The following is an 18,201-nucleotide window of genomic DNA, read 5'->3' on the forward strand; positions in this document are numbered from 1 at the left end:
CCACCAGTGTGCAGCAGCTGCTAAAAAAGCCAACACAGTTCTAGGCTGCATTAACAAAGAGATAGAATCAAGATCACATGAAGTATTAATATCACTTTATAATGCCTTGGTAAGGCCACACTTGGAATGCTGCATCCAATTTTGGTCGCTATGATGTAAAAAAGATGTTGAGACTCTAGAAAGAGTGCAGAGAAGAGCAACAAAGATGATTAGGGGACTGGAAGCTAAAACATATGAAGAATGGTTGCAGGAACTGAATATGTCTAGTTTAATGAAAAGAAGGACTAGGGGAAACATGATAGCAGTGTTCCAATATCTCAGGGCTGCCACAAAGAAGAAGGATTCAAGCTATTCGCCAAAGCACCTGAGGGCAAGACAAGAAGCAATGGGTAGATAAAGGAGAGAGGCAACTTGGAACTGTGGAGAAATTTTCTGACAGAACAATTAATCAGTGGAACAACTTTTATTATTATTATTATTTATTATTATTATTATTTATTAGATTTTTATACCGCCCTTCTCCCAAAGGACTCAGGGCGGTGTACAGCCGAAATAAAAACAGTAACAAAATACAATTAAAATAAACAATTAAAAAACTTATTATAAAATTGGCCGAAATTTAAAACATATTAAAATCTAAAGCCCAATTAAAATACATCCAAAAATTTAAAATTTAAAATTTAAGCCCTGCGCGAGTAAATAAATACGTCTTTAGCTCGCAGCAAAAGGTCAGGCAATTGGCACAAGCCAGGGGGAAGTTCGTTCCAGAGAGTAGGAGCCCCCACAGAGAAGGCTCTTCCCCTGGGGGCCGCAAGCCGGCATTGCCTATAGAGTCCCTCTCTGTGTGAGCGTACGGGTTGGTGGGAGGCATGAGGTAACAGCAGGCGGTCCCGTAAGTACCCAGGCCCTAAGCCATGGAGCGCTTTAAAGGTAGTAACCAACACCTTAAAGTGCACCCGAAAGACCACAGGCAGCCAGTGCAGTCTGCGCAGGAGTGGTGTTACACAGGCGCCGCGTGCGGCTCCTTCTATAACCCGCGCAGCTGCATTCTGGACTAACTGAAGCCTCCGAGTGCACTTCAAGGGGAGCCCCATGTAGAGAGCATTGCAATAATCCAAGCGAGAGGTAACGAGAGCATGAGTGACCGTGCATAAGGCATCCCAGTCGAGGAAGGGGCGCAACTGGCGAACCAGGCGAACCTGGTAAAAAGCTCTCCTGGAGACGGCCGTCAAATGATCTTCAAACGACAGCCGTCCATCCAGGAGGACACCCAAGTTGCGCACCCTTTCCACTGGGGCCGATGACTCGCCCCCAACAGTCAGCCGCAACTGCAGCTGACTGTACCGGGGTGCCGGCATCCACAGCCACTCCGTCTTGGAGGGATTGAGCTTGAGCCTGTTTCTCCCCATCCAGACCCGTACGGCTTCCAAGCACCGGGACAGCACTTCAACAGCTTCGTTGGGGTGGCCTGGGGTGGAAAAGTACAGCTGCGTATCATCAGCGTACAGTTGGTATCTCACCCCAAAGCCACTGATGATCTCACCCAGCGGCTTCATATAGATGTTGAACAGGAGAGGCGAGAGAATCGACCCCTGCGGCACCCCACAAGTGAGGCACCTCGCAGTCGATCTCTGCCCCCCTGTCAACACTGTCTGCGACCAGTCAGAGAGATAGGAGGAGAACCACTGATAAACAGTGCCTCCCACTCCCAACCCTTCCAACCGGTGCAGCAAGATACCATGGTCGATGGTATCAAAAGCTGCTGAGGGGTCTAATAGGACCAGGGCAGAGGAATAACCCCTGTCCCTGGCCCTCCAGAGATCATCCACCAATGCGACCAAAGCTGTCTCCGTACTATATCCGGGCCGGAAGCCAGACTGGAACGGGTCTAGATAGACAGCTTCATCCAATATTGGGGTAGCTGCCGTGCCATCACACTCTCTACAACCTTCGCAACAAAGCAAAGGTTGGAGACCGGACGATAATTTCCCAAAATAGCTGGGTCCAGGAAAGGCTTCTTGAGGAGGGGTCTCACCACCGCCTCTTTCAAGGCGGTAGGAAAGACCCCCTCCTGCAAAGAAGTATTAATAATCCCCCGGAGCCAGCCTCGTGTCACCCCCTGTGTGGCTAGCACCAACCAGGAAGGGCACGGGTCCAATAAACACGTGGTGGCATGCAGCCTTCCCAACAACCTGTCCACGTCCTCGAGAGCCACAGGGTCAAACTCATCCCAAACAATCTCGACAAGACTCTGCCATCTCACCTGGATCATCCCAATTTTGGTCCAAACCATCCCGAAGCTGAACGATTTTATCATATAGATAACCACTAAACTCCTCGGCACGTCCCTGTAAGGGGTCATCCCGCACCTCCTGATGAAGGAGAGCGGGTCACCCGAAACAGGGCGGCCGGGCGGTTATCTGCCGACGCAATGAGGGTGGAAGCGTAAGAACGCCTCGCCTCCCTCATTGCCACTAGGTAGGTTTTAGAATAAGACCTAACTAGTGTCCGGTCAGCTTCGGAATGACTGGACCTCCAGGCACTCTCTAGGCGTCTTCGCCGGCGTTTCATCTCCCTCAGCTCCTCGGAAAACCAAGGGGCCGGTTGAGACCTACGCTGGGCCAGAGGCCGCAAAGGCGCGACACGGTCCAAAGCCCCAGCCGCCACCTGCTCCCAGGTCACGACTAGTTCTTCAGCCGTGCCGTGGGCCAGATCCTCACAGAATGGCCCAAGCTCCTTCAGGAACCATTCAGGGTCCATCAGGCGCCTGGGACGGAACCAACGCATTGGTTCCGTCTCCCTGCGGTGGTGGGTGACAGTCCGAAAGTCCAGGCGAAGGAGAAAATGATCTGACCATGACACAGGTTCTGTTACTAAATCTCCTAATTCCAGATCATTCAGCCACTAACTAGAGATATAAATCAAGTCCAGTGTGCCTCCCCCTGTGTGCGTAGGGCCATCAACTACTTGAATCAGGTCCAAGGCCGTCATGGAGGCCTGGAACTCCCGGGCTGTCGTCGATGACAAGCCGGTCGATGGCAGGTTGAAGTCCCCCATGACCATAAGTCTGAGGGTCTCAACCGCCACTCCGGCAAGCACCTCCAACAACTCAGGCAGGGCTGTAGTCACGCAGCAAGGAGCCAGGTACGTGATCAACAAGCCCATCTGATTCCTATGGCCCCACCTCACGAAGAGGGATTCACAACTTGCCTCAAAAGTTGTGAATGCTCCAATACTTGAAGTTTTTTTAAGATGGGATGGATAAAATGTTTCTATTTCTAAGGATGACCCTACTACCTTCCATATGAATTCATTTATTGAAAATAATTTAAAAGTTCATTAAAATGATATTTCGAGTTATTTTCAATAAATGAAGTTCATTAAAATGAACTTTCACTCTAAGATCATAATAGTCATTCCTTTGTTATACTAGCACAAGACATAGGAAATAGATAATTGAATCTGTTTGTTAAAAGTTCATTTTCTTTAGAAAGCTAGCCCTATGGAGAGGAAAATTGCAGTCTCATCTTTTCTTTCTATGCCAGATTTTTAGTACTTTTCCCACTTAAGGAAATATAGAAAGATCTATGCCCCTGGCCCCATGCAGGTTCAAGTATTTTAATTCAGATATCCTGTCGTGTAATACTTTTAATTGTATTTTTGTTTTTGACCAAACTGTTTATAGAAATATGGCTCCTGGTGATTATCCATATCTTTACTTTGCATAATACAGCATGATCTATCAAAAAGTATGCAATTGGTACCCTGTTAACAGTTTTCAAAAGCTCACCTCTGTAAGCAACACTCCTTCATTTTCATTGATTTCCTGTAGGCACACTTTTGAAGTTGATTCATCTTTCCAAGTCTTGGCCAAACAAGCTAGATTTCTTGGTTCTCCAAGAATAACATTTCCCTTCAGTGCATCTACTAGAAATTCATCCATAGAAAAAGTATCTGAAGTATTTTTTGCAGACTGATGACACTTGGAAAAGCTATGCGCCAGAGTCAAGTCTGAAAGGTAACATTCATCATCTACATTTGAAAGATCATCAAAAAGATAAGTCTTCAGAGGGCCAGGTTTCAAAGCAGGAAGCAAATAGCTATGGCCATACAAATAAGGAGGAAATTTGTTTGAAGGAGAGGGATGAACAATCTCCAATTGAGAGCCCAAATTGTCCTGTGTATAGGATTTCCAAACATGACTCAAGCACTGAGCAGGGCTGATCAACTTATGTAACTCTAGCTTTGCTTGGTTCTTTATCATGTGTAACTTGCTAGTAGATAAAACTTGGCTTGGTTTCTCAAAAGAACTGAAATCAGAACCGAAATCTTTACACAGTTCTGAATGCCATGAAGTGATAGTGAAGAGGGTTCCCAAATGAGAGTCATCTTCCTGGAAGAAAAATGAACTAGTTAGCTACCCAGGAAAGCTAACCAATAAGATTGTACTCCAAACACCAATAATTAGGAAAGCTATTTTCTCAATTGTCAGATTTCAATTAGTTAAAAGCAAAATAACCAAAAGCTGGGAACCAGGGACATGTATTTCTAACATTTCAGAGGAATGATTTTACATGAAATTTATCTATAAATAAATTTGAACCAATAACTTACGGATAACCCTGGCATCATTCCTTTAATAATGTTAATTATTATTCAATGTTACAATGGCTTTGGAAAAAGTAACTTATAATCTTTATTTGCGTTTATGACTGTTGTACAATTGATCATAGTTTGGAGTCTTAGTTCTTTAACACCATTTGCAGTATTCTGCAGTGACATAATTATGACTATTTTTATTAATTTCTAGCAACAATGACCACTGAGGAAGCTGGATTAGCTTAATGACCATGTGATTCACCTAATGACTACTGTAAAAATGATAATAAACTCACATCAGAGTCAACTTACAACTGCAACAATTTCCAATGGAAATTCCAGTCCCATAAGTCAAGGACTACCTGTATCTAGAATTATGAATATGTAATCCACTATCCATTATGATGTTGTTGTTGTTGTTGTTGTTATTATTATTATTAATTTCCACAAATTCTGCCTGGTTTTATAATTATAAGCTCTGTTTGACCAATACTAGAACACTTTTTTGTAAGACATCCTTCCTGCATTGGGCTTAATCAATAATCTATCACTATCAAAAAGCAACCAAGAGATATCTTTGAAACTCTTCTAAATCTGAAGAAAGGAAGGATGGTGGAAAATTGCTAGTTTGGACCTAATTTGCTAAGGCTTCCTGGGTATTGTCATCATGTGATAGCCAAACAGACTTGCTTATTGGACAAGTTTAGGAATTATCTTCAGAACTCAGAGACAAGGTGGTTGCTTATCAGATGTACTAATGGGGTACAGAATATGCTTCATGATAAGCAAATTTCCATATTTAACAACTTATTGAATTAGGGAAAAGATTTGAGTGCTTTTGAAACAGAAGAGTGGAATAAAAGTATCATAAATAAAAATATTTATGTATTTATCCATTTTAGTATGCTGGATCTCAATTTCAATATTGTCTGGGATCAATGGAAGTTAAAGTCCTAAATGTTTCAGAGCTGGTAAATTACAAAGAAGTAGTCTAAGATCATATTACTAAGCTATCATTAGTGATCTCTGTCCTCTTTTCTATTGCCATCATACATGCCATCTAATGTAGATTGTAATTTTAAAATTGTTCAGAATCTCCTTGTTTTATAACACATTTTGCAACAGGACAGATTTCATAAAGATGAAAAATGGTATCTGAGCCATTGCTCAATAGTATGTTCTTAATTCAACTACAAACACATATATGCCTCTGAGAAAGAAAACAGGCATTTCTGAGGTTAAGTTGCATTATGCCCATCATTAATACTATATTCAAACATGATTTCAGGCAGTGTAGAATATGCTCTACCTGCACAGGTATGGGTGCACAGCTCTCCTGCTCCGGAGTCCTTGGCTTTCGACTTAGGGAGGCTGCTCTTTTTGATGTTTTAAGGGAGGACTTTCTCTTTCGCTGTTTCTTCCGGGATTTGCTGAGATGTAAGGTTTTCCAGGAACCTGGAGCCATTTTTCCTTCAGTTGCATGAGCCACATTATTGGGGATTTGATCAAGGCTGCAAGACCAGCTGACAGAAAGTAGTATTACAGATATATACTTTAGCTTAAACCACAAAAACCGCAGCCATTTAGCAGATCTGAAAGCTACACACTAAGATCTTGAGAACATTTGGAGTAATCATAATAAGTTAGTTCTCAAACTAAAGAATGAATACATCTGTGAAAAATGTTCTTTTTAATCTTATAATATCCATCTTCAATTTCCAATAAAATATACATATAAAATTATATATATTATTAAATCATACATTGAAGCAGTATTGACACATATCTTATCAGATGTTTCCTTGCCAACAACATTTTAATATGAGTGTCAAAAGTGAGCCAAAGTATTTAGCCTTATGAGAATGAAAGCAATGCTATGCTATGCCAGGCATCGGATTTATTTGCTCACAGCAATGTATTCATTGTATGAATTTTACTGGCTAGACATCCTAAACAATTGATATTTTAGGTGATGAGGGCAAGGAGGCAAACTTAAGATATAACAGAAAAGAAAATGTCTGTGAATAACAAGAAACAGAATACATGGGGGGGGGGGCTGTCCTAGAAACGTTTTATTATTGTTTCATGTCACAATTAAAATATTCTATTTTTTCAAAATACAAAATCTAAGAAGGAGTCATGCAATGGCTCCCTTTCATATATAATATTGATTCTTTCCTCATCTTTCCCTTCTTTTTAAACATTCATTCTAAACTTTTGCAATCACAGATTAATTTTCTTGAATGTTGCTTATAAAATTTAGCCATGGCACTCTAATCTTGCTGAAAATCTGCAAGACCACTTTGTAATTATCCCCTAACAACTAAGACCTTACATAAATCATGCTACATCTGCAATGGGACACAATGTGTCTTACCAAGAAGATATACTTGCCAAGTCCTGAAAATCTCCAGAGAACAATTTTAAAGATAGCATATTAAATAAAACCTTCTGTCATGTAATGCAGAAAATTCTGAAGTATGAAACTTGCTAATTCTAGCGCAATGGTTTGGATACCAGTCTATGATAAAAAGTGAAATTAAGAGGAATACAATGGCCTCTGCTGAATGGGGTACATGAATCAAAGCAGGCAAGATGGCATTCATCAAAATATGGTTGAAGATTCACTGCCCTTGACTATTTTGATGCTCCTCCGGGCCCCCAATGTGGATATAGGTGTGGAATACTCTTTCCAACATGATGATTCAAAGTATCTTCCTTTTTTTATGCAAGTGAATTGGGGATAAGGAGCAGGGGAGGGCATTGTGGTTTTGCATTTTATGAAGTAGAACTTACCTATATCGTTTTGTGTGAGCAATAAAAGGCCTCTCTGAATAAGTGGGACTGAACTCCTGGCTTATCTCACCTGAAGAAAGTTAAAAGAAACAGAAGTTCAAATATGCCACAATGAAGCAAGAAATACCAAAATTGACAGTTTATCAGATCTTAATATAGTGGACTTCAGATGCAAGATCTGTTCAGCATTTTAACATGTAAATGCCATGTTATGCATGCATTGAATTTCATTTAACATTAGTTGTTACATAACAACAATTTATGTTTGTATATAATGGTATAAAACATGTATACATTCCCTTTCAATATTTCATGAACATTCAGATATAGCAGATCCTCCTGCCCCCAGCAGTCTGTTAAGTCAAGGGTTTATTGTGATTTTATTCTAAGTATTTACTCTATATCATTTACACTTTCAAAGTTAGAGGTTTCTACTGGAATTAAGACTCAGGATGACAGAGAGAGATGGAAATGCCAGGAGAAATGGAAAAGAAAGCACTTCTTCCTTAATCATCATGGTAACCAATTGAATGTCCTTATTAAGACTGAAAATCAATTAGAAGACTACCAATATCTTTCCAGAACAGAAAGTTATACATTCCCTCTCTCCCATCTCTCTCTCACACACACACACAACTTCAGCTCCTCCTCCTTTCATTAATATGTCGTTTTCCACTTACATTCTGCCTGGGCAATGATGGAGATTGAGGCTAAGCTCCCTTGTCCGCTGTCTTCCTTGGCAGTTCCTTTAGCAATCACATCATTCAGGATCTTCCATGATTCATGGAATATCTTTTCGTCTGGCTCCTCTACTTTGCAAACGCTGCTTTTCTTTTCACTTACTACTTCTTCTGGACCTTTGCCCATTAGGAGATCCTTTGGAGATCCAGTAGCTGGATCTGCATGGTCCTGGCAAGCTATTTCCATTACTGCCATCTCTTATTTTTGGTATGTTACTAAAAGACAAAGCCCAAGAAAAGAACCATTAGGTGTCCATTTTTAAACATTTGTTCTGATAAAGCTTACGGGTATTGATGTCTACTCTTTCTATATTGGACAATGAAAATTGTTTTTTCTTGAAGAAAACATATTATCTTGTAGCAGAAAACAAAACAAAAAAATTAAGTGGCTAGTTAGAAATCCCAAATCATCTTTTACAATACCCTTTAAAATCCCCCCAAAATATATGATTTCTGGTTAAGAAAAACTAGGAACTGTTGCAAAATATTGTAGTATATTCTTGGCAGAGCTACAATGAACCCCAAAATGAGACTGGTTTATGCTTTATGAAGAGAAGAAAATATTCAGTTTATTATTTAAATCAATTGCATCTCAAGCTTCATCCAAAAAGATCCCAGAGCAATGTAACTACAATTAGTGAGTAAGAACTTATAGAACTTCTCCTCTGCTTTAAGTAATTAAGAAAAAAAGGTACATGTTCTAAATGTTATCAGCAAACATTTATGCAAACATCCTGCAATTATCACAAATGTTTTTTTTCCTTTTTTAAAATAAGGATAAAATAAAATAATCCTTTTTTATTCGATAAACTATACTTTGTATATGATTTTGAGAATAAAATTTTCTTTAAAGACACAACCTTCCATACACCTATATTTTGCATCCTTTTCAAAAATGTATTTATAATGCCTGTGTTCATCATCCATAATTCTAAAATTGCCCAATTGCTCAAAGACAGTGTACAGACTGAAAACCATAGAAAGAACAATTATCGGGCAATGGGAAGATGGTTATTCGTGTAGCAGACATAAAAACATCTAAGAGACCATAAGCAGCCCAATCCCAAACTTTGGGAAAGAGCTCAGTCATGTTTAAAGAACAGCAGGCTTGCAATTGTGCTAATCAAAGCATAAGGGATGATGAGAAGAGTTTCCCAATCAGGAACATAGGCAATTGGTGTACAAAATGAATCTGTGAGCTTTAAGCAGGAGTCTAGAAAGAACCTAAAATTGTATATCAGTTTCATTTGGGGAAATATAAATTTATTTAGAATAAGGGATGCAAAGTTCCCAGAACTGGAAGTCCATATCCACATCAATATTTATTGTGTCTTACTGGAGTTGAGCTTCAGTCTATTTCCCCTATCCATTGCCCTACAATCTCCAAACTTTGATTCAAGTTTTTTATGATATATGTTGGTGATCCAGAGCTCGAGATGCACATGATACTTAGTTATATAATCAGCATACCAATTATACCTGACCATACACAGGAGCTTCAACAAGCAAGCAACAAGATCCACTCGTGAAGGGTCCAAGTCAGCCACTTTACCTTTAATACACAAAACCTCCCAAACTCTGCCTTCTCTTGGGAACAATGGGATACGATTCCATGGAATTTAGGGGTGGTGGTGTCAGGCTTATACCTCTTGCAGCTGCACAAGGACACAAGGCTTATTCCCCATTTGACATCCTTTCCCTGCCTAGCTGGGACAACTCTTCTCAACCCACTCATTTTTAACTATATCAATTAGGGTATGTCTTCTCTAAATTTCTTTCTTTGACAGCTTAGTGATGGTGGGCTTCTCCCTCTTTTATTCCTCCAAGTTCATTCACACATTCCTTACAAGTCCTGAGGCACTCCATAGATCAGGGACTTTGGCTCAATCTCAACTCTCTATCAGTACTATCTAGAACTGCCATAGGGAAAATCAAATGACTGCAATGCCATACCTCTCATTCCCCATCCCTATTGTTGATGATGAAGGATACCATGACTGATGGTATTAAAGGTAGGTAGGTGAGAGATCAAGGAGAGCCACCATCCCATTCTCAGCCATACCAATGCCAGCTCTATGCTTTGGCTGTAACTTGACTGAAAGGATCCAAATAATCCATTTTCCCCTAGGCATCTGAAGCTGCAGCATGATCACCTTTTCAACAATTTCTCTCAGAAATAAAAGGCTGAAAACTGGGCAAACCCAGACTCTTGGGTCCAGTGATAGTTTCTTAAGAAAATATTGTTTCTTGTAAAGGGATGGGGAATCAGTACTCTAGGATGAATTCAGCACCACATGGTTCCAACTTTTATCATCTCTCTGGAGATCTCAACCAAACAGGAAGGGTATGAATCTAACAATGGAAAGTTAACAGACTCAAGGATCCTATTTATTTCCACAGAAGCAAGACTGTGCCAAAATTGCTTCAACTGCAACTCCAAGAGAATTCAAGTGATTAAATATTCTTCACAATGGCCCTGTAGATATTCCTGGGATCCCTCTCTCCTAGCAGAGAACAGATTATTTTATAAAGAGCCAATTGCAGTCCCTAGTATAGCTTCTCATACATTATTAGTCAAATTTGCTTTACTGCTTGCTCCAACAGTGCTCGAAGCTTTTGTTATTAAATTTTCCAGAGCATCTCAGAAAATTAGAGAGTCACTTGGGATCAAAGTCCCTCTCTCTCAATTAGAACAAGAAAGATCATATAAGGCAAACCCTTCTAAGATGCTCATCACATGCCCATTTCAGGAAAAACCCAAGCACCCTCTAAAACCCATCAAACTCCAGCAGTGAAAGTCAAACTATCCCCTGGGAAACAGGGGGAGAAAAAATACCAGCAGACTGAAGAAAAATCAGAGAGTAATCTGATTGTAACAAAAGACTGATGGTAATGTCTCCATCTTCAGATCATGGTACAATGTCTATGAGACAAAAAAGAAATCTAAAGTGTGATCACCTGCATGTCTCAAGCTCTCAGAAACCGGGATCAGGTCCAATGTTGTCATTGTAGCATGAATTCCTGAGCCCACTACAGATTCTACATCACACAAACCTAGCAATGGAGTCAAACAGTTCAGGTAATATGTTTTTGCAAAACATAGGGGCCAGCAGGACAACAAAGGTGCAGGCAGATTATTTTTTAAAAACAATGAATTATAACCACTGCAGTCAAAAAGATTCGGGGCAATTTAAAGTATAGCTACCAAATAACTGCACAAATAAATAATCATGGTACAATTAAATAACCTAAAAAAGAACACCAGAGTTCTAACCACATTATAAGGAGCAGAATATGATTTCACTTCTACCCAAGAATTAGGTTTGCAGCTTAGAATTACTCTTGAGTGTAATTGGCTGTTAAGCAGCTGCTGTAGTCAGAAATGGTCTGACTTGGCTGGTCTTCAGTCTCTTTTTCTTAGAGAAAGCAGATTGTGCTGACACTGTGAGACATTACTAGATTTTTCTATTCTGTCTCTACCAAAATGGAAGCATCATTTTTATATTGACTGGGCTGACTTCATTTTCTTTTTTTATGTTTGCCCCCAAAGGAAAAAGCATTTCACAAAAATCTTTTATCTCTCTTATGCACTGTTTTACCCATTTTACATTCAAATAAATCAGTTGTACATAAAATATGTATGTGTATATAGCAGTTTTACTGAGTAATGTGAAGGATACATTTACCTGACAATAGGAAAAAGTTATGAAATTAGGCATCAAAATTGGAACATACAATCTAAATTTCTGCAGACTCCATTAATTAGAATTCCCTGCTATAAATACTTATTTAATCATCACTTTTTGCAGTATTGGCATTAAATTTGTTGCCAAGTACAAGGTATTCAGGGCCAAATGAATTTGTCTTTATATTTTTAAGAGATGTATTAAGCCAAAATAAGGAGAGCAACTTTTCAGTAGTATCATGTCCATAACAAGAGTTTCTTTCGAGGTGTTGCCAGCGTTGCAACGAAACAGACACAAACCCCGAGAGCTCCGGGGTAAGTGCCGAAAATCCCCTCGATACGGGGGTCCGGTCTGGACCATAGCTGCCCTGCAGGGGCAGCGAAGAATGAGGGAGCCGCTGGAGCGGACAGGGAAGTTGCAAATTCCCTGTAGCTCCGGCTTTTTTCTCTCGACCCAGTGAGAGGACTGCAGCCATCACCAGCTGCCTGAAGTCGGGACGGCCACAAGAACGGGCAGGAGGATAAAGCATAAGTACTGAACAAGATATTGAAGCCGGGTGAGTTAATACAAGCTCATGAAGAAGCACTAGGAGCAATTTTTCCAACAAGCATTTAAAGAAAAATTGAGAAATAGTGGCTAATTTAAACAGGAAATGAAAACGAAAGGAAATAATTAATGATACCTAAAACCTGACAAAAGTTGGTTTGGAACCTAAGTCTAGAGCCCTAATTGAATAGAGAAAGCAGAGAAAAATATGACTTTTAATTAAAATTGACTTTGGAGAATTTTGGAGGCTTTTATCGATTATTAAAAGATTATAAGCAAGAAGAAAAAAGAGAGAACTAAGATTTTAAAAATGGATTTTAATTGAACATCTCCGAGTTCCTCTATTCTTTATAAATTTGGATTTAAAGGATTATAATGAAACTATTTAAACAGAACTGAAAAGAGACAACAAATTGAAACAAAGTGAAAAAAGGTGCGGCTTGAAAATGGATACTTTGTTAATTGTGGATTGTAACTGTAGACTAATGACTGACATCTAAAAGCAGACGAAGAAATACAGGAGGGAAATGTCTTTGTGATTTCAGGACAATTTCAAAGGAGGATTTCAGCAACTAGATGAATGACCTTTAAGACTCATAACATCAAAGAATAAAACAGAAAACAACACTAAAGACTGACACCTAAAGGCAGAGGAAGAAATATAGGAGAGAAATATCTTTGTGATTTCAGGACAATTTCAAAGGAGGATTTTTGGTAACCAGATGGCTGACCTTTAAGATTCATAACATCGAAGAATAAAGTAGAAAACAAGGGACAATAAGAAGTATACAATTGTCATTTAAGCAAGAAATATAAGAAATGATTACAGAACTGGAATATTAAAGAAATGAGCTGCATGCAGCAATGATAGAGAAGAATATAAAAAGCATATCATAATGTAAAACTAAAATTTATGTTAAAGATTAGAGGATTATAAAAATGTTGAGAAGAGGAGGAATGGGGTAACAAGGAATCTAATAAGTTAAGAAAATATGCAGTTTTTAAACATACGTAGTTAAATTGAAATAATTTGAGATAAAACTTCCAATAGAATATTTGAATATAACTATGGAATTATGTGAGAAATGGGGTATGTTTGCTCCTTTTCATTTTGTTCTTTTTATCTTGTTTATTATTTTAATTTTTTTCTTATTTGGAATGGGATTATGAAATAATAAGTGATGAGAGAGACCTTTTTGAAATTAAGGTGAGATTTAATGTAGGACAGATTTTTATAGAGATTACCTTCTTTTTATCTTTTTTTTTACTGGTCTGTCTTTGATAACAGTAGGGATAAGTATGGCTATATTTTGTTTAATAAAGAAGGGAGGGGCAAGAAAGGGGGCAAAAATGTGGGAACTATTTCTGACATCAATATTTCAAAATATCAAAATTTCTGACATCAATACAATTGAACGTGTTCAGAAATATTTTACAAGAAAAGTTCTTCACTCCTCTGAAAACAAATATCAAATAATAAAATATCTTATCCCACCAGACTTGAAATCCTAGGCTTAGAAAACTTAGAACTCCGTCCCCTCCGACAAGACCTAAGTTTAACTCATAGAATCATCTGTTGTAATGTCCTTCCTGTTAAAGACTACTTCAGCTTTAATTGCAATAATACGAGAGTAACCAATAGATTTAAACTCAATGTTAACCGCTTTAATCTAGATTGCAGAAAATATGACTTCTGTAACAGAATCATCAGTGCTTGGAATATTTTACCTGACTCTGTGGTCTCTTCCCATAATCCTAAAAGCTTTAACCAAAAACTTTCTACTATTAACCTCACCCCATTCCTAAGAGGACCATATATATATATATATATTTGTTTTCTGAGGTTTTCACGGGTGTTTGTATATAGGTCTTTGGTTGTTCGGGTTTTCTCCCGTGTAAAATTGGAAGTGTCTTGGCGACGTTTCAATGAAGTCTCATTCGTCATCTTCAGGCTTCAGCTTCGTGCTTCTGGGAGCAATGTGTTATCGCAGCTGTTTCTTCCTTTTAACTGCTAGTGGGGGTTTGAACTGATTGGGTGGGAGCTTGGCTGTGCTCTGATTGGATGGGGTTTTTTTCTGTGCTTTTTTCTGTGGTTTTTTTCAAACCCCTCCAATCCATTCATGCAGCAGACTGACACCCACTATGAAGATGTAGCACGACCACAAAGCCAAACAACAGCTATGCAGTTCACCAGCTCAAATCCCCCTGCAGCACAGACTAGACTGAGCACAACCAAGCCCCCACCAACACAGGACACACCCCCAGCCAATCAGAGCACAGAAAAAACCCCATCCAATCAGAGCACAGCCAAGCTCCCACCCAATCAGTTCAAACCCCCACTAGCAGTTAAAAGGAAGAAACAGCTGCGATAACACATTGCTCCCAGAAGCACGAAGCTGAAGCCTGAAGATGACGAATGAGACTTCGTTGAAACGTCGCCAAGACACTTCCAATTTTACACGGGAGAAAACCCGAACAACCAAAGACCTATATATATATACACACACACACACACACACACACACACACACACACACACACACACACACACTTATACCTCCTAATATTTCCTCATATATATGTTTATATACTATATAATCTTTTTGTGTGATGCTTATATATATTGTTGTGACAAAATAAGTAAATAAAATAAATAAAATAAAATAGATTTGATTCAATACATTCAGGATAAAGGAATAGAACAGATGTTTTGATAGAAATGTGCAAATAATAAAATTTTAAGAGGGGAAGGGAAAAATATTGGATACACATTATAATGAGGGGGTGAAATCTGAAAAGTGTTTAATTATATACCTGACTGATATCTTTTTCAAAAGATTTGTATGTGGTTTGTTTTTTTAAAAAACAAACTTTTTTCAAAAAAAAAGTCTCTTTCAAAAGAGATTAAAAGTAACTGGGAATGAGACTAAATGTCAATGTATACATTTTTATACTATTTGATATTCACAAACACAAACATTTGAGTTTCAATATTTCTCTTTTTTTGGTGATCTTTTTTTTAAATAAATTAGTAAATCTTTGTGACAATTAAAAAGGAACATTAAAAATTGTTTTATTATAAGAACCCAATCTCTTTTTTACTTATACATATTATAAAATAATGAACTAGGAGGGCATGGCTTTTTAAGATTCAACTACAGCTAGAAGTGCCTGCCTAAATGCTTAGGCTCCAGTATCTTTGTATGGCAAGGATCCACTTTCTGTTTTGGCTAGAAGCCATGAAAGAAACTTTGTTTCTCCTTTGATCATAGCATCTTGAAACTTTCTGGAAGCCAGAAACCTTGGACTTTAAACTCTGCTGGGGTGAGGCATGCAAGGTAAAGTTTCCTGCCACCTACGCAAGGTGGTTGATCAATTGTTTCCTGTATTTGAAAGAAGCATAAAGAGACCTCCAGAAATATTGGCTAGCCAGGAAGGGTGGGGCTGTATCTGAAACTCATTTATGGGGTTTGCCTAGCAGTGATGGCAAATCTTTTTGGCACCGAGTGCTGAAAAGGGAGGGAGCGTGCACACGCATTGTGCATGCTCGTCAGAGTCACAAGCCAGAAGAGGAGCTGCCCTGGGGGCATGTGCGCACCGGGAAATGAACTTCCAGTTTCCAGCATGCACATGTGCACCATCCAGCTGATCTTCTGGTTTCTGGTGCACATGCACATGTGACAATCAACTGGCCAGCACGCATGCCGGAAACCGGAAGACCAGCTCTTTCAGGCACTGCCATACGCATGAAGGATAGCTTATCGTTGTGCGTACATGTGTGCCAGAAACCCGGAAGAGGAATGCGCAACATGGTGTGTGCCAGGTGACATGGCTCTGTGTACCACTTCGGGCAAGCATGCCATAGGTTCGTCATCACAGGCCTAGCATATACGCTTCATTTCCCTTCTACTTTCTTCCATGAGAGTCCCCCCACCAAAAAAAAACCACACTTCTATTTGTTTTAGGCTATTTCCCCTAAAGTTGTTTTGTTTTTAAATAGATATTACACACTACATATAAATCTTGAGTCTTTTCCAAGCACTCCCATATTTTATGTGGTCCTCCTTCTGTCAATACAGCTGCCCATGCAGAGGGTAGGGCCTATCATTACAAGATATGAAATCAATTGTTTATTATTGGTCTGAGAATCGCAGGCAATGAGCACATATTCCATTTGCAGAATAAAATATTGCTGAATTGATCTAAGCATATGTGAAGAACCAATCTGGTGTAGTAATTAAAGGTACCAAGCTAGAAATTGGGAGACTATGAATTCTAGTCCTGCCTTAGTTGTGCCCTAGAAAGAAAGCAATGGCAAAACAGTAACCTTTAATTCAGCAGTATGAGCTGGGAAGCCCTATATAATTCAATTTAATCGAGGAATTTATAACTGTCACCTTCCTCTTTGGAACTAAAGAAGTCCTTTCTAATTAAGATCCTATCTTATCTTTTCTACCTAAGAACTTTTTATATTTTAACAGGTCTCCTCTAAAGTTACATTTCTCATTTTTAAAAATTGGCCAAAATGGTTTGTTGCACAATGCAGTATAAAACACAGAAGCAGGTAAAGCAAATATTCAGATAGCCCACTTCAGACCCAGATCACAGAAGATCCTTGCCAAAAAACACCCCCTCATCTCTATCCTTTAGCAGAAAGCCACCAAAAGAAAAATAGCACCTATGCGCTTTTCTATCTTTGCCATCACATTGACTTTGTTAAATTTATTATTTTATGGACACTACTCTTAATCTCCTTTTTTGCATTTGCTTGAGCAGGTTTGACTTTGCATATAGTAGTTGCAGTCTTGGCTGAGGGCTTGCTTCTGCCTGTTTCAGCTGCCAACCCTTTTCTTGTAAAGAACACCCACGTCTGGAATCCCACACAAACAGTGCTCTCTCAGTAGGTTAAGTGACTTCTCTCTTCTCCAGCTTCAGCTGGCTGCTTAGAAAACCTTTTTAACATTTCAGAAGCCACAATTTTCAGTCACATCTTGCAGATACATTATCTTTTTAAAGAACAGGAGGATGTTGCATCTCAAAAGCAAAACCAATTTGCCGTATTGTCCCCAGTTAGACTCATGATCTCAAGGGATTTGCTTCAATTAGGCAAGCAATGCTCATTTTCCTGAAACAACACAGGAAGGAAAAAATATTTTTTAACTGAATTTGTTTATGGAAGAGCTACAAATTGTGGGCTTTCTTGATTTCCACAGATCCAAAGTTAGCACCAGGAGGTTCCTCTTGGTTTTATGAATCATGTGAATCTTTTGAAGTCCTCTATAAGCATTATCTTCGTTCCCTGAGAGAAATACATGCTCCAAGTTTGCTTGCCATTACTATAATTCCAATTACAGATATGCTACAAAATATAATGGATGACCTTCTCCATCATGCCTTTCTAATTATCCCAAACTGAAGATAGAATATTTGCCTGTATAAGGAATAAACTAATTATCCCAAACTGAAGATAGAATATTTGCCTGAAGATAGAATATTTGCCTGTATAAGGAATAAACAGCCTTGCTGGGTCCATTCTGTTTCTGATATATCTCAAAAGTCTACCATAAAAGTGTTTAGATCAGTCCAAATGTAGTCCATGGCAGTGTCACATACTGTACACTATGTTGTTGCATCGTACTATATGAATCCTTCTCCAAAGTATTATGTATTTAAATTCTTAAACTACCTTAAGACTAATTTTAAAAACACAACTTCTGCAATATGCATTTTTGTTCATTTTCTCAAAGGGCATTATTTTATTTTTGTAGTAATTTTTTGAGATGAAAAAGATATCATACAACCAGGTTATTAGTGAATTTTTAACCTCAAAAAAC

General features: G+C 38.8%; 1 protein-coding gene across 4 annotated transcripts in view; it reads right to left on the reverse strand.

Annotated features, from left to right (window-relative positions):
- MAP3K14 (mitogen-activated protein kinase kinase kinase 14) overlaps window positions 1–18,201 on the reverse strand; it is a 58,164-nt gene that overhangs the window by 29,873 nt on the left and 10,090 nt on the right. For 3 of the 4 annotated variants that reach the window (XM_058182219.1, XM_058182220.1, XM_058182221.1), the window contains 4 exons: window positions 8,076–8,351; window positions 7,396–7,465; window positions 5,909–6,122; window positions 3,791–4,393 (listed from right to left, as the gene is read on the reverse strand). In XM_058182219.1, the coding sequence (XP_058038202.1) occupies window positions 3,791–4,393; window positions 5,909–6,122; window positions 7,396–7,465; window positions 8,076–8,331 (1,143 nt within the window). In that variant the 5' untranslated portion in view covers window positions 8,332–8,351. The remainder of the gene's footprint in view (window positions 1–3,790; window positions 4,394–5,908; window positions 6,123–7,395; window positions 7,466–8,075; window positions 8,352–18,201) is intronic. The other variant, XM_058182222.1, reaches the window with a different exon arrangement.

This window comes from Ahaetulla prasina, chromosome 4 (genome assembly GCF_028640845.1).
Source record: "Ahaetulla prasina isolate Xishuangbanna chromosome 4, ASM2864084v1, whole genome shotgun sequence".
NCBI classification, from domain to species: Eukaryota; Metazoa; Chordata; class Lepidosauria; order Squamata; family Colubridae; genus Ahaetulla; species Ahaetulla prasina.